The following is a 19,580-nucleotide window of genomic DNA, read 5'->3' as shown; positions in this document are numbered from 1 at the left end:
AAAAAAAAAAAAAAAAAAAAAAAAAAAAAATGCTTACCTTTTGTTTTTGTAGAGTTTACAATACTTTCAATTTACAGTAAAAATTAATGTTAAAACAATAGGATATTACTCACCAAAATCACACAAATAAGCTCCAATTACCCAAACAATAGTGTGGTCACACAAAACGGACAAAACATGGCAGAGATTTCCTTTTCCTTGCTAAAGTGGAAGTGTCATTTTGCAACAGAATAACAAGAGAATTTTAATTTACTTGCTTCGACAACTTTAAAATTATGAGACATTTGATGAACTTTTTTAAATTAGGAGAATTAACCTTATTTCAAATTTTGAAAGTAAAGTAGGACTATTAATGTTCTAACTGCCAAACCAATTTAAATTTGCATGATTTAAAAATGCTTAATATGTACCATACTATATAACTTCCACTCACAGTGCAATTCTGTTTTAGATCATTAGTAATATATCCTAAAATGGGAAGCAAGGCCCTAAAGTGTACAAAATGCCTATAGAATCTACACTTACTGCAGGAATAGATGGTGGTACGACCCATTCCAAGGGTTGTTTTATGAAATACACTTTCATACACTTTCGGGGGAATCACTGTTCATAACTTAGTGAACAGCCTTCAGGGGTTTTCTCAGGACATGTAGGCATGCAAGCATTTTATTATGTAGCTTCTTCTGAAAAGGTAAGACTTTGACTCAGCAGCAGGGAATTGGAGCAAGCAGACTGCTTCTTTACAAAATCACTACTGGTTTTCCTAATCACTGTTTAACTGTTTTGATTTAGATACGTATCTGGGCCCGGAAAGATGCCATTGCAAATGGAAGTGCAGACTTTGCTTTGAACATCACAGGTCCCACCTTCTCTTTTCTGGAGGATTTGTTTAATATCAGTTACTCTCTTCCAAAAGCAGGTGAGGTAATCTTTTCCTTTCAGTGCATTTGGTTTCCTGTTATTTGGGCCCTTGGTTGAGGCCTCAAGATACACAGACAAACCCATAAGGATCCACCGTCACCATTTAGCTGCTGTTTTGGAGTTAGCCTCATGACCTATGTCTTACACCTTCTGAAACACACAGAGGCCCACCGGTTCTTTCTCTGTACAGAGCCACGTGCTCAGCAGCTGCTAAAGAGCTCTCAGACTTGTTAGGTCTCTCCTGGCTACTCAATGGAAGCCTCCCATCCTCTAGACCCTGCTTTCTCTTTCGTGTTCAGGCCTTTTCTGTCATACTGCAAGTTTGCAATGCTGTGTCTGGATCACTTTAGCTAGTGGGCTTTCAGAAGTTACTTCAGTTCCCTTTACTAAGTTGTACTTTTTAAAATATCCATTAGCTGTGAATCACTGAATTAGGACTTAGTGGTCCCAACTGTGAATTTTCATTGTATAAAATTGGAATGATATGTGAATATAATATGATCCTTAAGGAAATACGTAAATATTTAACCTTTCATAGATCTGTGTGGTATGTCCTTAAAATTGTATGAGTCAGCTCAGAAAGTTGCTCAATATTTTTTCTCTCTAAATTGAAAGTATCATGTAAATGTATTTTGTTCTTCTGACACGTTAGTTGAAGACTTGGAAAAAGTATGCTCTGCCTATACTGGCAGATAGTGGAAGAAGGTGGGGAGTAAATATTTGGGAGCTTGAGCCTTCTGAACCCCAGGAAGTCAGGATCTCTGCAGCTTGAGCATTCTGGCTAAGGAGGAATGGGGAATGAAGGGATGGAAACCACCCTCGGCCCATACAGAAATCCTGGAGGTAACACCTATCATTCAGGGATTTGGAGGCAGCAGGAGCTCAGGCATGGAGACTAAGCTCCTGGCATTTCTGGGGCTTGAGGCTCCCAAGATGCCCCTTGTCTTGGCAAGAAAAGTTCTATTTGTATTTATTTAGACGAGAAGTCCAGAGTCATCCTCGACACCCTGTTCCCTTGAAGCACACCCTCCATCTAATTAGTCACCTTATCATCCCCTACATCCATCCATCCATCCACTCACTTCTTACTGTCCCCCTGGTTTTCCCTAGTTTTCATCATCATCTCCACCACAGCTGTACTCTCATAGCTTCTCCACATGCCCTCCAAGCCGTCCTTCATATGAAACCAGAAGGATCTTTCCAGAGAAAATCTGATCATGTTACTGTTCTCTTTAAAACCTCTGTGTGACCTCCCATTGCCCTGAGGGTTAAGTCCGAAGTCAGTACCATGTCTTTCTAAAGGTGCTTCTCTTACCAACCTCTCAGGGCTTTTGGCAGTTCCTGAGTGGGAAGGATGCTCTAGCTGTGTCTCTGCTCACTCCTATGCATTCACCTTCCTCTTGTCTCCACCAGGCTCTTACACATGCAGTTTGCACATCCTGAAATGCCTTCTATCCACTGCTTAATTCACTTCTGTTTCTCAACTCAGTGCCTCCTCATCCAGGAAGCCTTCCCTGACTTCTTTTCTCACACTTCCACAGCATCCTGCGTATTCCTCTATTTGAACTCTTGACCAATTGTATTTTAATTATCTCCCTCATTGGATCTTGGAGTTAGGATCTGAAGGGTCTTTTTCTTTGTGCCTCTAGAACCTATGGCAGTCAGGTGGTCAACAGCAAACTTTTTGGGGGATGGAGGAAATAAATATATGTGATTAGTTCAGTAATTCCACTTAAATTCTGACCAGATTATTAATTCCTGGACATCAGGGATACATTTGATACTTTCTTTGTAACCTTCATAGCATCTCAACTGATGTTACCCTATGAGCGCTCATAGGAGGCACTCAATCAAAACCTTATTTTTATTGATAGGTGATTAAAATAAAGAGTTCCTCTATTACTGGGTTTTTAGGAGAAAGATAACTAATGTTTCTTAATTGCTTTAACTCTTTGCTGAGTCACAAACAAAACAAAACAAATGCCTCCCCTACCAGCATTTCCTGCATATGCCATATCCTTACCGTCAGGGAGTTGAGTGAAAAACAATTTGGTTTATTTCTTCTGTGTTGTTCTTTTAGCTTATTTTCTTGTAGCTTGCTCAATGAATTCTAAACTTTAGAATCTAAGATTATATGAACTGTGTTCATATATCCCTTATATAGAACAGTATTTTTTCTCATGTTGCTATCATTTTAATTCACTCTCAAGTCAAAAGTTGGACTGAATATCAAAATATTATAGTGACTGATAGAGCTAGGTGTTTGGGTTATTATTGTGCCAGTTGACACTTTACCTGTAGGCTACGTGCCAAATTTCCTATGCCTACACATATTAATTATTAGACTCCTATGTATTTTAAAGATAAATCATTTTAATTTTTGATTTTTGATGATTAATCATGACCATTTTAAATAAGATTTTTGGCTGTTTGAAGTATTTCTTTGGTGTATTGTTCATGTTTGTTTTTTTCTCTGTTTTCTCAGAGTTCTTTAAATATTAAAAAGTTGTCTAACTGCTTGTGGTATATGCTTTAAATATTTTTCCCTATATTATTCTTTGCCTTTCGAATTTGTTTATAGTGTATTTTGGTGAACTAAAATATTTATTTTTATTTATTCATTTTTTGAGACGGCACCTGACTCTATCACCCAGCCTGGAGTGCAGTGGCGCAATCTCCCCTCACTGACACCTCCGTCCCCCAAGTTCAAGTGATTCTCCTGCCTCGGCCTCCCCAGTAGCTGGGATTACAGGTGCGCACCACCACGCCCAGCTAATTTTTCTATTTTTAGTAGAGACAGGGTTTCACCATGTTGGCCAGGCTGGTCTTGAACTCCTGATCTCAAGTGATCCACCTGCCTAGCCCTCCCAAAGTGCTGAGATTATGTGCATGAGCCACCATGCCTGGCTAAAGTATTTAATATAAATAGACTATTTTTAGAGCAGTTTTAGGTTTACAGGAAGATTGTGTAAAAAATAGAGAGTTCCCATATATTCTTTCTTTCCTTCCATCTGCCTCCTTTCTCCTGTTGTCAACATCTTGCATTAGTATGGTACACTTGCTACGATATTGAAACATTATTATTAACTAACCTCCCTAGTTTATCTCACGGTTCAATTTTTGCATTGTATAGCAGTATGGGTTTTGGCAAGTGTAGAATGACCAGTATCAACAATTGCAGTATCATACAGAATAGTTTCACTGCCATAAAAATCTCCTGTGCTCCATCGATTTATCTTCCCCTGCTTCCCCCGAATCCCTGACAACCACCGATCTTTTTATTATCTTTATAGTTTTGCCTATTCCAGAATGTCATATAGTTGGAATTGCATAGTATGTAGCTTTCTCAGAGCAGCTTCTTTCACTTAGCAATATGCACTTAAAATTTCCCATATCTTTTCCTAGCATGATCCATCATTTCTCATCACTGAATAATACTCTGTTATATTGATGTCCTGCAGTTTGTTTATCTATTAGCCTATTTAAGGGCATCTTGGTTGCTTCCAACTTTTAGCAATTATGAATAAAGCTTCTATAAACATTTGTGTGCAGGTTTTTGGGTGGGCATAAGATTTCAGGTCATTTGGGTTAATTCCAAGGAATGTAATTGTCAGATCTTATAGTCAACCTATAGTGACTGTACCATTTTGCATCTCCACAAGCAATGAATGAGAGTCCCTGTTGCTCCACATCCTCATCTGCATTTGATGTTGCCAGTGTTTTGGATTTTAGCCATTCTAGTAGGTGTGTGGTAGTATCTCATTGTTTTAATTTAATACTCTCTAGTGACAATTGATGTTGAGCATCTTTTCATATGTGTATTTGCCATTTATATATCTTCTTTAGTGAGGTGTATGTTCAGATCTTTTGCCCATTTTGTAGTTGGGTTGTTTGTTTCCTTACTGCTGAGTTATAAGCATTCTTTGTATATTTGAATACAAGTCCTTTATCAAGAATATTTTATTTTAACATAGTCAAAATAATTTATTTGCTGGCTTTTGTCTTTGGTATTAGTCTTTAAAAAGCTTTCTCTGCCTTCAGGTTATAAATATTCTCTTGTATTTTTTGGCAATTTTATGATTTCATTTTGAGATATTTAAAAAATCCCATTTTTTGGAAAATATTATTTTATATTCTCCTCCATTTAAATCCACTTAGATATAATTGCCTTGCCTAGTTTTGACAGCCATGCAATGGAAAACTGGGGACTAATGATATTTGATGAATCAGTATTGTTGTTGGAACCAAAAGATCAACTGACAGAAAAAAAGATTCTGATCTCCTACATTGTCTCCCACGAGATTGGACACCAGGCATGTGGTAAAATGTTCTTTTATTTCACGTGAAGTTATTTTCCAGGTGCGCTACCAAAATAGCATGAAAACCCCAATAAGACCCTGCCATCTTTTAAAATACCATATTTTAAAAAGAAAAACATCGCAAAGTATGACAGTGCGTAAAAATAGGGAAAACTCAGATTCAGGGTAGATTTGAACTACTGGTGACAGATCATAGGAAGGAGACTGTACAGTTCGGTTGAGGGCTGGGTATTTACATCCAGCAATTAACTTTGCTCCACAAAGTCCTCTTCAGGAAAAGTAAGCCATGCAGACACAGGAATATTTTATTTTCATTTCACCTAAACTAAGGGCTATTCAAAAGGATCACGGAAAGCTATGCACATTTCATCAGCAGATTGTTATACATTTCTGGTTGTTGTTGCTGTTGTTGGAGAGAGATTAAATGGATGCAGGTAATACATTAGCAGGGAGCAATAATTAACCCTTGAGCTGCATTCCCAGTGGTTGTGTAAACGACAATCCATTTAATCAGATCTATTTGCTTTTGCATTGGGATTTTAGAAGTTTAGCTGTTTAATTTGATGAAGATTTTCATATCTGCGTTTCAGTGTCTGCTCCATTAATACAAATCTGTTAAGAAAGAAATAATCTCAACGATGTCTTAGTAATGTGGCTCCATAAGAAGTTTTGGAAAAGAGCAGTTTACTAGGATTGACTGATACCCTGATGCACAGTAAAACACACACATTCACAAGTTTTATTAAGTCACCCAAAGTGTCATTTTTTATGATAGCCTAAGTGACACATTGTTTTGCAATACAGGCTATTAGTAATTATAGCTGTTATAAGAATTTGGTTAAATACCAGGCCTTGGGTTTGTTAGTTTGGAAATCATTGTTTTTCTTTCCTAATCCTGTTCATCATCCATTTGACACTGTTTTTTTTTTTCTGTTCAGTTCAAACAGAAAATAATGACATCTGAACCATATTGCAGAACATATGATTACTTGAGTGATTTGTACATGGCACAGATCAAATTATGTTCTTAAAATATAAACAACTGCTTAAAGTAAAATCCAGTTGTAGCCTATTTAGAGTATAAGGTACTAGAATTAGTAGGTGACAAGTCAGCATTTAGGGCTTCTGTTTTAAGGAACTAAAAACAACTTTTGGGCCAAGTGGACAGTTGAAGAAATGCTGTTCTAACTGACCTTATGTTTAAACATCGCAGTTTTAAAACAAAAATTGCTTTTAATCACTGAACATGAAATATTTCTGAGAAATGCATGACTAATATCTCCTTATGTGAAAACAACAACTTGTTTTTTGGCTGTCCAGTCTTCAAGTTTTGTTATTGATGGCAAATAAATTTTAATTATGTCTTTCGACCTTACATTTACTTAACATGCAATTACAATGAATATAACTTAAAAAGTAAATTTAAGAAAGCTCTTTTTTCTTCTCATTTCCAAAAGTGGTTTGGAAACTTGGTTACCATGAATTGGTGGAACAACATCTGGCTCAAGGAAGGTTTTGCATCTTATTTTGAGTTTGAAGTAATTAACTACTTTAATCCTAAACTCCCAAGAGTAAGTATGTTTATTAAGTTTATTTAACATTTTTTCTCCTAATTATAGAAGTAATGCATATTAATTCTTGAAAATGTATAAAATACAGGAAAATATAAGAAATAATAAATTACCTATAATAATTTGTGTTATTGTTTTGATATATTTTTTTAAATTCCAGGCTTTTTATCTATTGTACATGTTTTTGAAAGTGGGAATTACATAAAATTTTATATTGCTTTTTTTACTTCATATTCTACTTCATATTTCTACCTAGTCATATTTCTACTTCATAATCCTGAGCATTTCTACAAATCATTAGATCTTTTTTAAAAAGATTTTAAATGACTGCCTAAGATTATTTTCACTTATCCCTACTACATGTATTTCTTATTCCTACTATATAGACTATATATATATATAGTCTAGGTCTTGCTCTGTCACCCAGGCTGGAGAAAGGGTCTTGCTCTGTCACCGAAGCGGGAGTGTGGTGGCGCAATCTTGACTCACTGCAGTCTCGACCTCCTGGGCTCACGCAGTTCTCCCACATCAGCCTTCCGAATAGCTGGAACTACAGGCGTGTGCCACGATGCCCAGATAATTTTTGTATTTTTTGTAGAGATGGGGTTTCGCCATGTTGCCCAGACTGGTCTCAAACTCCTAGACTCAAAGGTCCACCAGCCTCGGCCTCCCAACTACTGGGATTACAGGCGTGAGCTACCGTGCCCAACCTAGACTGTATTTTAAAGCAACTGTAACAGTAGTGTATGGCTTTTATGATAAGTAATATGATACTTCATATTTAGTATTATTGCTGATATTGTTTTGCTAATTTGAGTAAATAGTAATATTGAAAACTAAATACATCCATGTGCAACTCTAATTCTTTCAACTGTAGGTTTTACTTCTGATATTTAATTTATTTAGAGTAATTATGTAGTGCTTTTAGAATGCCATGATAAAACCAAATCGATTTGATTTAGCTATCTGAATGTTTAGACTTAATGTTATCTTTTGGTATAAACCTCACCTCTTTTATAAACCAGAGGTCCTTTCTTGGTTTGCATCTTCTTCCCGTCCTCTCTTCTGTCTCCTGTAACCTCTCTGGTCCTCAGGATTGCTCCTTCCTGCCTCTCTTTGCTGGTCCCCGTCTCATCTCAGCTCCTGTTGTTCCAAGGCTGGATTATTGACCTCTTTTCTCCTTCCTGCCTTCACTCATTCAAAGGGTTTATTAATTATTTAATGCTATCTCCACTTGCTGGATCTTCTTTACAGGCTAAATCTATTCATTCTGAAGGAAATTCTAAGATTATATTCTTTCTATTATTTTGGAAGTAAGCTTTCCTTCTTTTATGAAACTTGATAATGGACGGTAGGTAGATGGTACTTGCTTTGGTTGATAGTTTGGCAGGAAAAAAAGGTTGACACGCCTATCTTAGTGCCACAGAAACCTTTTAAAAAATCTCTTTTTAATTGTTTGTGAAATCACAGCATCTGGCAAGCACTGATGTAGTGCAGGCTTTTAACACCCGAGTTCCATGCCACCTCCCCGCCCTTTACAGACATCCTATAAGAGTCCCCCAGCCCAGTCACTCCGCAGCGCCTCTCTCTTCCTCCCCATGAACTATGCACAGGCCCTACTTGTCCTGAAGGAAAGTTTGGATGTCATTATATATAGATCAGGAGACTGAAGTACTGAAAGGTTAAATGACTTGCCCAAGGTCATTTGCCCCATTGGAACAGGCCTGATTTTATAACCAGCTGTCTGGGTCTAGTCTGATGACCAGCATGACGATAACAACAATAATACTGTATTTACCATTCAGTGAGTACTTAGAACTTAAGTGCCAGGCAGTGTGAGCACTATACATACATCATCTTATTCGGTCCTCAAACCAACTGTATGAGTGCTGTTGTTATTTCTATTTTACACATGAGGAAACTGAGGTATAGAAGCATTAAGTAAGTTGCTCAAGGTCTCATAGTTATTAAATGTCAGAACTGACATTTACGCCAACTGCGAAGCCCATGCTTTTAACCACCGTGCTCTATGACAAAAACACACTGGATTGTTCTTATCCTCAAGAAGCTAATGGTGTGTGTGTGTGTCTTCAATATACAATTCTTTTCATATATATATATATATACTTTATCTACATATAGTATGTGTTTATTGTCTTAGCTGTCTCCAACAATCCTTTCCACTGACTCTATGCCTACAAAATCATTTGTATCTCTCTCTCACAACTTTTATTCACTCATCTTTAGTGCCATCTCTAACTTCTTTTAAAAGCAGTTGGATATGTCCTAAGTTAACTCTGTGGATAGAGTTAATAAAGGAAAAAGTTTAATTCCTGTAAGACAATGAAATTTACTTTATTTTCTTAAGTAGATAGAATACATCATGAACATCAATTTCACTTACCTCTTATGACAACTAAAATGGTTAAGATATTATCAGTATCTCGCAAAACTTGCCAAAAACATCTTCCTGGTATTTTTGAAGCTAAGATTACAACGTTAGTCTCTTTTTGTACCTTTTAATTATTTCTTTTTATCATTAGTTTGTTAGTCACTCTTTTCTATATCTCTTAGTTGCTTGTGGAGCTGAGTGAAAGCGTCAGATCCTGGTGATTGAGGACATTGCCACGTTCTTTGTTTTTAAAAAGCTTAGCTTTCCTTTCAAAGATTTTTGGAGATCAAGAACTTTAACCTCCTTTTAATCTAATAATGTGATTGAAATTGAGTAACAGAATCATAGACAGAAACAGATTTTCAATTTTTTTCTATTTCGAGGTCTAGTTTCAGCTGATATGAATGGATTATCCTCAAGGGGTCAGAACATTAAGGACGAAGGCTTTCTGGAACTCTGAAGCTCTAGCCCGGACATTGCCACTCACTGACTTTCCTCCACCTTCCTGCTGCCTGATCTAAGAAAGCAGCAGACTTGGTGAAGGGAAAAGGTACATATGGGCACTGCAGCCATCAGATGTTACTCTGTCTTTACTATGATGGTAAGCTGAGGCAGGCAGATGAACACCTCTGAGCTTTAGTTCCTCATTTGTAAAATGGGTTTCATGCAGTCATTCAACAGATGATAATGGCATCTGCTAGGTACTGTTGAGACAACTACCACTAACTAGGTACTAGTTTTATGTACTTAAATAGAATTATTTATATTATCTCATTCAATGCTCAGAACAATTCTGAAGGATAATAATAAAAATAATGGTAAGTAATCACCGCAGTGGTTAACCCTTATGGAGCATGTCCTATTTGCTATCTGTTGTGCTTGCAACATTATGAAAATTAATTTAGTCCTCATAATAATCCTTTGAGGACATTGTTGTTTTACCCATTTTCAGATGGCAACTGAGTTTCAGAGAGATAAAGTTGGTGGTCTTTGATGAGTCACCTAACTCCTAAAGGACTGAGGAAGGATTCATACACAGGCACTTTAACTCCAGATTCTGTGTTTTTAATCCTCATGATATCCTGTACAAATGTATTACAATAAATAGTGTTATATTTCTAAGGATAAGAGTAGATTCTATGCTGTGTGTGGTGGCTCACACCTGTAATTCCAACACTTTGGGAGGCCAAGGTGGGAGAATCTCTTAAGCTCAGGAGTTTAAGACCAGCCTGGGCAACATAGTGAAATCTCATTTCTACTAAATTTTTTTTAGTTAGCTGGGCATGGTGGTGCACCCTTGTAGTCCCAGCTTCTCAGGAGGCTGCGGTGAGATGATTGCTGGAGCCTAGGAAATTGAAGTTGCGACGAGCTATGACCACACCAGTGCACTCCAGCCTGGGCAACAGAGTGAGACTGTCTCCAAAAAAAAACAAGAAAGAAACTTGAATAGGCCTTCTCTGACATATTGCAGCTTGTGGGACAAATTAATGGTGAATATACAGATTCACATTATCTAATCACTATATGCAGTAGCTAGTTTTTGGTTTTTTGTTTTTTTTTAAAGCTGACATCATGTTTTATATAATGTTTCCCTCCAATAGAACGGAAACAGGCTACGGACAGCATCATTTTATGGGAGGCCCAGAGTAGAAAGACCTCGAGGGTGCTGAGGAAGAGGTGTTTGTCTCAGTCATTAATTACCTTTATGGTTATAGTGATATCAAGAAGATTACATAAAACCTTATGCCAGGCAGGCAGAAGAAAGAAAGACATTCTGTTCTATGGGGTTAGGGGAGACCCACAAAATGTAGAGAAGCAGTATGTGCAAAAATGTTCATTAAAACTGGTTAAAACAGCAAAAAGCTTAAAGTAACGTAAATGCCTAGCTAATAAAAGGGAAATTATTGAATCAATTATGGGCCATTGACCCGATGGGTTATTATGCAGCTATGTATTTATATATTTTAAGGTTTTTCTTTTGCAAAATTTCTATCTGCTGTACTTTGAAAAGAAGAAAATCATCTTGATTTGATCACACAGAGATAATCACTATTACATTTTGGTTTGTTTTCTTTCAATTTATGTTTCTGCTTTCTTTATAATGCAGCAGCCATTATAAGGGATAATTATAAAGATGAGGTAGCAAAACTGTAAAATGCTATAATAAGTAAATGAGCAAGATAAAAAGTTTTTACAACTATGAGAATAAATAGTACATAGGAAAAACGATGGAAAAGAACTACACTAACATTTTAACGGTGGTGATCTGAGGGTGCGATATGATGGGTGATTTTATTTTTTCTATTTTCTACATTGTGCTTATAGGTCACAGTGAGACACTCTCAAGAAGCCTTGAGTGTTAAACTAATAAAATCCATGCTTACTGAGGACTCCTCCAAATCCTTGCTACTCAGTGTGATTCTCAAACTAGCAGCATCAGCATAATCGGGTTGTTTATTAAAAATACAGGCTCCAACCCAAACCAACTGAATCAGAAGATGATTTTGACAAAATCCCCTGGTGATCCTTATTCATGTTAAAATTTGAGATGTATTGCTCTAAATGATAGATTTTCTTATTTCTGGAAAAGCAGAGTTTGATAATAGCCTAATCAATGATATTACTAGCCTAAAAATAATCTGCTTATAGAAAGGGATTGATGAGAACATTGGCAAATGGAAGTGAAACAGGTTTTGAAAATCTGACGCTGTCGAAGGCTGAGAGAGTCAACTTGCTGATCCCAAAGATAGTCAGTAGGGACTTGAGGGTTCCTGTGGATCATGAGGGGTTCACCTGGTTCTCCAGGCTATGAACGTGTGTCAGTATAACTTCTCCACTGGTCTTTGCTCTAGCTCTGTCATCACAAGACTCTCTGGCTATAAACTGGTTTTTCTTCTAGCTTTACTTCAGGGAGAAATTGCCCTTATCATGTGTCTAAGAGAGAGCTAGTCTTTTGAAGAGTCCTGTGGTTCTCATTAAAATATAATAAATTGCCTTATCTTAATGCATGAGCCATAAACTGTAGTATCCAGATTTATTTTCAATTTTCATTTATTACGTCAGCATCTTTGTGAATTTGTAGATCTGGCATGCTTTTAGTTTGTAAATATTCATGAAAGAGAGGTTGATTAATTTTAAGGAGTTATTGATAAAATTACTGATGAAATTTTACATAATTAAAACCACCTTAAGGAAGGCCCTTTCAGGATGGCCGTGGACCTCCCTGTCGGAAATGCAGGTGGCTTTTGGAAACCATATTAACTTTGTAATTGACTTTTTAAAAACTGAAATGAAAAAGAATACAAATGGGAAGGAAAGTGTCTTATCGTTTTGTTATTCAAGGAATCCTGACTTACTTGGCATCTTTCAATTCATAGACACTTCTCAATTACTGAATTTTCTCCCTCTTCAATATCAGTTTTTGAAAGTATTTGAGGACCATAGAATTTTGGTTTTCTGTGACACCTCAGGATTTAATGTTGCTCAATCTTTTCCTTTATAGAATGAGGTCTTTTTTTCCAACATTTTACATAATGTCCTCAGAGAAGATCACGCCCTGGTGACTAGAGCTGTGGCCTTGAAGGTGGAACATTTCAAAACAAGTGAAATAGAGGAACTCTATGACTTATTTACTTACAGCAAGGTAAAAGCAGTTAGAAATTTCCTTTGGTTTTATACTCTTGTAGAAAGTTGCATAAAATGGATTCTAAGGGTCCTATGCCAATATACAACTTAAAACTTTTTATGAAAATAACCTTATTTTAATTCAATACATAGGTTTCAGAAAACATGATTAAATTAATTCTCACCTTGCAAATATCCATCAAGCCCGTATTAATGCTTGGATCCACCAACCATAGACTTTAACAACTTGCTACTTTTAAGGTGAACCCTTCTGCTTGGTGGAAATTTATTATTGCTCTGTAAATATCTCAATTTTTAGAAATGTTATATACTCTGTACTCTTTACATGTAGGACATCTGCTTACCTTTTACCTCTTCATTAGTGTACTAATTTATTAGCACATTCCAAAATAATTCAAACATTCAACTAAAACGCAAAATGCAATCAGGAGCACAGCTCAGAATATTGATTATAAATATGGAATGTGTCAGTATGGGGATATTGAATTTTGTTCAGATAACGGAGAGCTTCTTTTTTCCTAGGGAGCGTCTATGGCCCGGATGCTTTCTGGTTTCTTGAATGAGCATTTATTTGTCAGTGCACTCAAGGTGAGCTTGCAAAATAGTTGTTACCTGGATGGCAGTAAACATAAGTTGCTTTGGCATGTTATTTATTTTAACCTTAACTTTTCTCTTTTTACAGTCATATTTGAAGACGTTTTCCTACTCAAATGCTGAGCAAGATGATCTGTGGAGGCATTTTCAAATGGTAATTGTCCTACTTTCTGACACGTTCTTGCTGAGTTGTTTTGTATGATACTGGAAAAGACTGGGAGGCCATGGGTGAATGGCAGTCCCACAGGAAAACAACTTTGTCTTGTTGTAGAACTCCCGTAGGTCATGGGTAGTGTCTTTAGTCTTCACTATATTCCCAGTGCCCAGAACAGAGCATGGAACGTGTTGGATCAATAAATATGTGTTCATATTTACTGAATGAATTAATTAAAGAACCATGCATATATAAACAGAGTTCCAAACTTGCCCCAGAGGATCACCCACTGCAGGACTACTACATAAGTGAGGAAGAGAATAGCTACCGAGCCTCTTTTTGGAGATTGCTACTTCAAAATGTTTCACTGATAACCTTACCTGCTTTTGTGATGATTTTTAAAAACAGGCCATAGATGACCAGAGTACAGTTATTTTGCCAGCAACAATAAAAAAAATAATGGACAGTTGGACACACCAGAGTGGTTTTCCAGTGATCACTTTAAATGTGTCTACTGGCATCATGAAACAGGAGCCATTTTATCTTGAAAAGGTTAAAAATCGGACTCTTCTAACCAGCAAGTAGGTAGCTTTGCTCTTCTTTGTCTTCACCTTCCTTGGGGTTGAGCTCTGACCCAGTGGAATCCAGCCTGTGGGTGAAGAAGCTTTACCGCCGCTGGGCATACACACTTCTGCAATGTGACTGTGTACTAGGGTGAAGCAGAGTCCTCGTGTCCGGACAAGGCCAGAGACTCGCAGTTAGGGATTCAAGACACAGTGCCCCTACCCTGGGATTTAGGGTTACATCAGCAACCCAAGCTGTGGGGTATTGTGTGTTCCTCTTCGTCCCTCAGACAGAGGTAATGAATTACTTGGGATTCTAAGTTGGAGACAATAAGATAGAGCCATAGATTGCCATATGTTAGTAAAGAGGAAAGGAAGTCTTATTGCAGAGTAGTCTTCTCTTCCTTAAAAATGAAACTGAATGGTAACTATTTCCTTGAGGAATAGTTCTGTGCGGGGGTGTGCACATATGTGTGTGGATGCGTGCGTTTGTGTATTTGTAGCCATACCCACAACATTAGAATGATGGCCTTTAGATTGTTAGACCTGAGTTCAGATATTGGCCTATCAAAAATTCAAACCTTACGTATTATTTAAACTCTGTGAGTTTCAGTTGCCTTATCTATAAAATACATGCAATAGCATGTATCTCAAAAGATTGTGTAAAAGTGAAAAGAGTATAAAATAGCCTAGACTATATCCCTGTCTTCTTCTCTTCCCTTTCTTATTAGCTGATTTTCAACAGTTTTTGATAGTTTTGATCTTCACATTTCATTGCAGTATCAGCACAAATGAGTAATTAATTTTCAAATACCATCACCAAACTTTTCAGATAGTTCTACTCTTTCTTTAAAGCCTCGGGAGAGAGAAATGGGACACTCAAAAGTTCCTTCTCCCTGTACTACTCTGCGATTTTTGAGAAGACCTTTGTGTCTTAGCTACGCAGATAAACACAGACCCACAGTTGACAGTCTTCAAGACACCAGGTTTCTGAGAGCTTAACAAGATTGGAAATATTGCCCAAACTCTGAGTAGAGTGTCTCTTCCGACGACGAATGTGCTTCCTGTGGTTGGCTACTTCCTCCAGGTCACATCCAGCAATGTGGGAAGAATGCAGACATCAGTAAATATAAATGTCATGGATGATTCCTGTTGAATACTTTTCAGATGGGGAGAATGCTTGAGGCTGAAAGTGTTTTGAAGTGATTGTCAAGCTTTTTCTTCTAAACTACTTTTCACCTCTCTGGGCATGGATGGGTTTGGGTCTGTTTGCAGCATTTGAACTACCCTTGAGTGAAGCCAGGTGTCTATAATTTAACATACACAGGCCTTGAAGGTTTCAGACATAAGAGTTTTAGTAGCTACCTAAGTTATAAAAGGAAGTAAATCCATAAGACATAACAGGAGAGAGGAGTAAACAATAGCAAAAGTAAAACTAGCTTGTAAAAACAGTGGTGAGTAATCCTAAGAGCAAAGGCCTGCATATCCAGAGAGAATGACCAAAGAACCTGAGTTCTGTGTGCTGTTTCATCGTCTCTTTAATCGTGGCTCAGAGTGTATGTTTTTGTGTGCGAAAAGTAACTAAATTTTTTATTTTCTTCCAATAAGTGACACATGGATTGTCCCTATTCTTTGGATAAAAAATGGAACTACGCAATCTTTAGTTTGGCTAGATCAAAGAAGCAGTAAGTAACACATTTTAAAAACATCTTTACATATGTGCACATATAAAGGCAGGGAATAAAATACTGAAATATCTGGCTTTTGAAAAGCTATCTCATTTCAAACTAAAATATTCTTGTTGAACATAGAGTTCTAAAGAAAAGTGTCAAATCAAAAGCTATTATATGTGAAAAATACATAATGACCTAGTAAGAGCAATATATATTTTAGAATTCCTTTAAGTTTTTGTTTTATTGGTTTATTGTTTAGAATTGAGTATGTAGTATAAATAGGTATTAAAATATTTTTTAAATGTACCATTTCAAATTATTCCCATATTCCTTTATAGAAGTATTCCCTGAAATGCAAGTTTCAGATTCTGACCATGACTGGGTGATTTTGAATTTGAATATGACTGGATATTACAGAGTTAATTATGATAAATTAGGTTGGAAGAAACTAAATCAACAACTTGAAAAGGATCCTAAGGTAAGGTTATTTTTGATGCTTTTAATTACATATAATTTATAATGCCTTCTCTAGTGTTTTAGAGGGTGAACATTCTGGTGGGAAGAGATTCTACCTTCATCCCTGCCCCTCACCTCCAGGCTTACAAAAGATTTTTTTTTCTTATTCTTAGCAAGTGGAGATTTTGATTAAATGTGTTGTGTTTTTGAACATGCATCTTGCTTTTCCAAAACAACCTTTCCAGGTAAGAATCAGGGTGCATTTTCCTATTAATCATTAGTTTTGTGATCTTCGGCAGATTACTTAAATGTCCTGGTTCCATTTCTTCATTTTAAAATGAGAATATTATTATATTTTATTCATCATGAGGATTAGAGATGATGTAGGTGAAAGTATACTTAAAATTTCTAAACCCATAATAGGTACTCAGTAAATGCTAGAAAATACTAATTTTACTTCTAAAAACATATTTCCACTCTCCCTTAGAAGAGAGAAGTTAACACAAAGCATCAGTAATAGTAATACTGATATCCAATATCCAATATCACTTTATATCATAAAATAACTGTAAGTAATTATGCATTGTATAAACACTAAAATGTTGGCCAGTTCTAATCAATCAGATTTTAACTGGATTAAACTAAATCTCCATGAGTGGAGCTGGACGCCGGCTTAGGAGCCAGTACTGTTGGCTCTGCTGTGACTTGCTGTGAGCCCTTGGGTGGTTCATTTAGACTCCATTTACGAAACCGGAGTGTTGAACTAAAAGATGTCCCTGTGTTAAGTGTCTCTGTGTTTGAAGGTTCTCTGAGACACAGCAGTTTCTCTAGCATATTGGTTTAGAGCTTCGGTTCTGGGTCAGGAAGACTTATGTTCCTGTTTTGTTCACTGTTTGCCAGATGTATGGCACCTTCGAGCCAAATCTCCCCTTTGTAAGAATATGGGAAAAAACAAAACAAACCAAAACAAACAAACAAAAACTCTCTTCAGTATTCCTGGAGGTGAGGGGTGGGAATGGAGGTGGAGTCTCTTCCTAACAGAAAGATCAACCATTAAAAGGCTAGAGAAGGCATCCTGGTTGTACCTCAATTTCTTATATGTGTAGTATAATATACCAAACTTAAAGGGTTATCGTGAAGATTAAATAAGATAATATATGTATTATGTTTAACAAAGGCCTGACACAATTCAGGGATTCATAACATATTCTGTAATTAAAACAAATTATTGGGATTTTGAATAAAGCTATAAAGGCCACTTACATAATATTTTCTTTTCAAATCTTTTCAAAGTGTCTGAATTCCTATTACATTTTGAAGGGCATTCTAAGCCATGAAAGCACGAGGTTACACCATTATAGTAATGATTTATTGAAACCATTGTAGATTTACTTATTGAAAAACAGAGGCAAATTATTTCTACAGCATAATTGGTGAGCAAATAAAAGAGAATCTTTATGATTAATATTAATCTAGAAAACATGTTAGTACTACCAGAAAAGAAATTAGACTCTACCAGCTGAAGAATTAAACTTGACTTTCTCAGACCCTTAAAGAAATGCTGTGAAGATAAAGTTTTTGAACCAAATAGATCACAGTGCTGAGAGGTGCTGAAGGTATGATGTAGGAGATCTTGGGCCCCCTTAGGGACTGAGCTGACAGCAGAGTCTTGTGGCCTGGCAATGCCAGGGAATTCAAATAGGAGCCTAAAGAATGACACTGGCAATTGGCCCCTGCCGTTCCACGGATATAAAGGGAACTGTTGGTGGCGTTCTGTCGCATTAGTAAAATCTTAAGATAAATACCATATGAAAAAATATGGTACCTCAATGTTACCAAAAGAGCACTAAATAATACTTATTTAAGGGCTTCTATGCCAAAAACATCCCTGAAAATAATTTGGATGTTGAAATACAATTTAATGTATACTTGTTTGGGAGAGGCCTTTTAAATTTGGTTGCCTATTTTATTTTTTAACATGATATGTTTCCGGAGTATTTTGGCAAAACTCTCTGCCGTATTTAAACCTTATGATTGATGTCCAGAGGGTTCATTTATTTAAAAAACAGATGTATGATAAATAAATTACGGGGACTATCGTCAGTAATTATTGGTTCTCTGCAGATGAGATAATTCACATGAAGATGTTTTATAGGCAGCAGTAATCTTTAAATTGTTGTTATTTTGAAAACTTTACTGGAAAATGTTCTCATCTTCTGGACGTATTTGGGTCTACTTCTGCAGGCTCTTCCTGTTATTCACAGGCTGCAGTTGATTGATGATGCCTTTTCCTTGTCTAAGTGAGTATATTTTCTTCTCTCATGGTTTTAGAATATACCTCGAGACCTTTATAAAAATAATAGCTTCATCACTATGAATTTGATTATTTAGTATATATAGGCCATAACTGATTCAGAATAGGATGCAATTCTGTAGCTGCAATGGAGTTTTATAATATAATGAGTTGCTGGAAATAAAAAGACTACCCATTGAGATTTGGCAGTGATTTCTGTTATCCAAGGGTGATGGCTACAATTTTAATGCAATCTCGCCTGTATTTTAATATATTGCACAATTATTTATTTTATTTATATTAGATTTACTCAGTGTAAGATATGCTGTTAAGTGTTTATAACCAGGTAAATTAATAAACATTCAGAATTTAAATTTTCAGTCAATAAAATTAAGGAATATATGTAGTAAATTATCTAGTATTTTTTCTTTCTTTAGCCAGACATATTGCTTGAGTAAATGTCTACTTATTTTATCCTTCTTTACTCCTTTTTCCCTCTGTGACTTGCAGTACATTTCCTTGTCTAATACTTTGCTGAAATTCCTCTCTCTCTAAGATCACCATGACTTTACTATTATTGACTACATCCTCCTGAAAATGTCATTTTGGCTTCCTTAGACTCTGATATGCAAACCTGGTTCTCCTTGTATATCTGACTCCTCTTCTACTGCTGTGAGCTTCTTAGGACCAATCATGGTTATATTACTTTCTTCTATCTTTCCTTTGATAACTCATTCCCTCTTGGGTTTTGGTGACCATTTTATTGCGTATCTGTAGAGTGCCAGCAGAGGTAAGGTCCTCAGTAAATGTTTGTGGAAGGACATGTTGATGACTTCCAAATCTACACTGTTACTTATCTTTCCTCCTGTCTTAGGTTTATCCTGTGGTCGTATGAATTCAGTACCTTAAACCCTGAACTTCATTTTTGTCTCTACCTTGCTCTTGCTATCAATTTCTCCCTGCATGGCAAAGGTACTCTTCTTTTCATCACCCAAACTT

The 19,580-nt window shown here is 36.4% G+C and overlaps 1 protein-coding gene across 1 annotated transcript in view; it reads left to right on the top strand.

Annotated features, from left to right (window-relative positions):
- Positions 1-19,580, top strand: part of LVRN (laeverin) — a 71,183-nt gene that overhangs the window by 31,613 nt on the left and 19,990 nt on the right. The window contains exons 4-13 of the mRNA XM_023194251.2: positions 793-919; positions 5,080-5,234; positions 6,698-6,811; positions 12,706-12,846; positions 13,371-13,436; positions 13,531-13,596; positions 14,005-14,177; positions 15,768-15,844; positions 16,171-16,310; positions 18,533-18,588. Of these exons, the coding sequence (XP_023050019.1) occupies positions 793-919; positions 5,080-5,234; positions 6,698-6,811; positions 12,706-12,846; positions 13,371-13,436; positions 13,531-13,596; positions 14,005-14,177; positions 15,768-15,844; positions 16,171-16,310; positions 18,533-18,588 (1,115 nt within the window). The remainder of the gene's footprint in view (positions 1-792; positions 920-5,079; positions 5,235-6,697; positions 6,812-12,705; positions 12,847-13,370; positions 13,437-13,530; positions 13,597-14,004; positions 14,178-15,767; positions 15,845-16,170; positions 16,311-18,532; positions 18,589-19,580) is intronic.

The sequence above is a fragment of the Piliocolobus tephrosceles genome, chromosome 4, assembly GCF_002776525.5.
Source record: "Piliocolobus tephrosceles isolate RC106 chromosome 4, ASM277652v3, whole genome shotgun sequence".
NCBI classification, from domain to species: Eukaryota; Metazoa; Chordata; class Mammalia; order Primates; family Cercopithecidae; genus Piliocolobus; species Piliocolobus tephrosceles.
The sequence above is the reverse complement of the archived record's forward strand: the minus strand, read 5'-3'. Positions and strand labels throughout refer to the sequence as shown.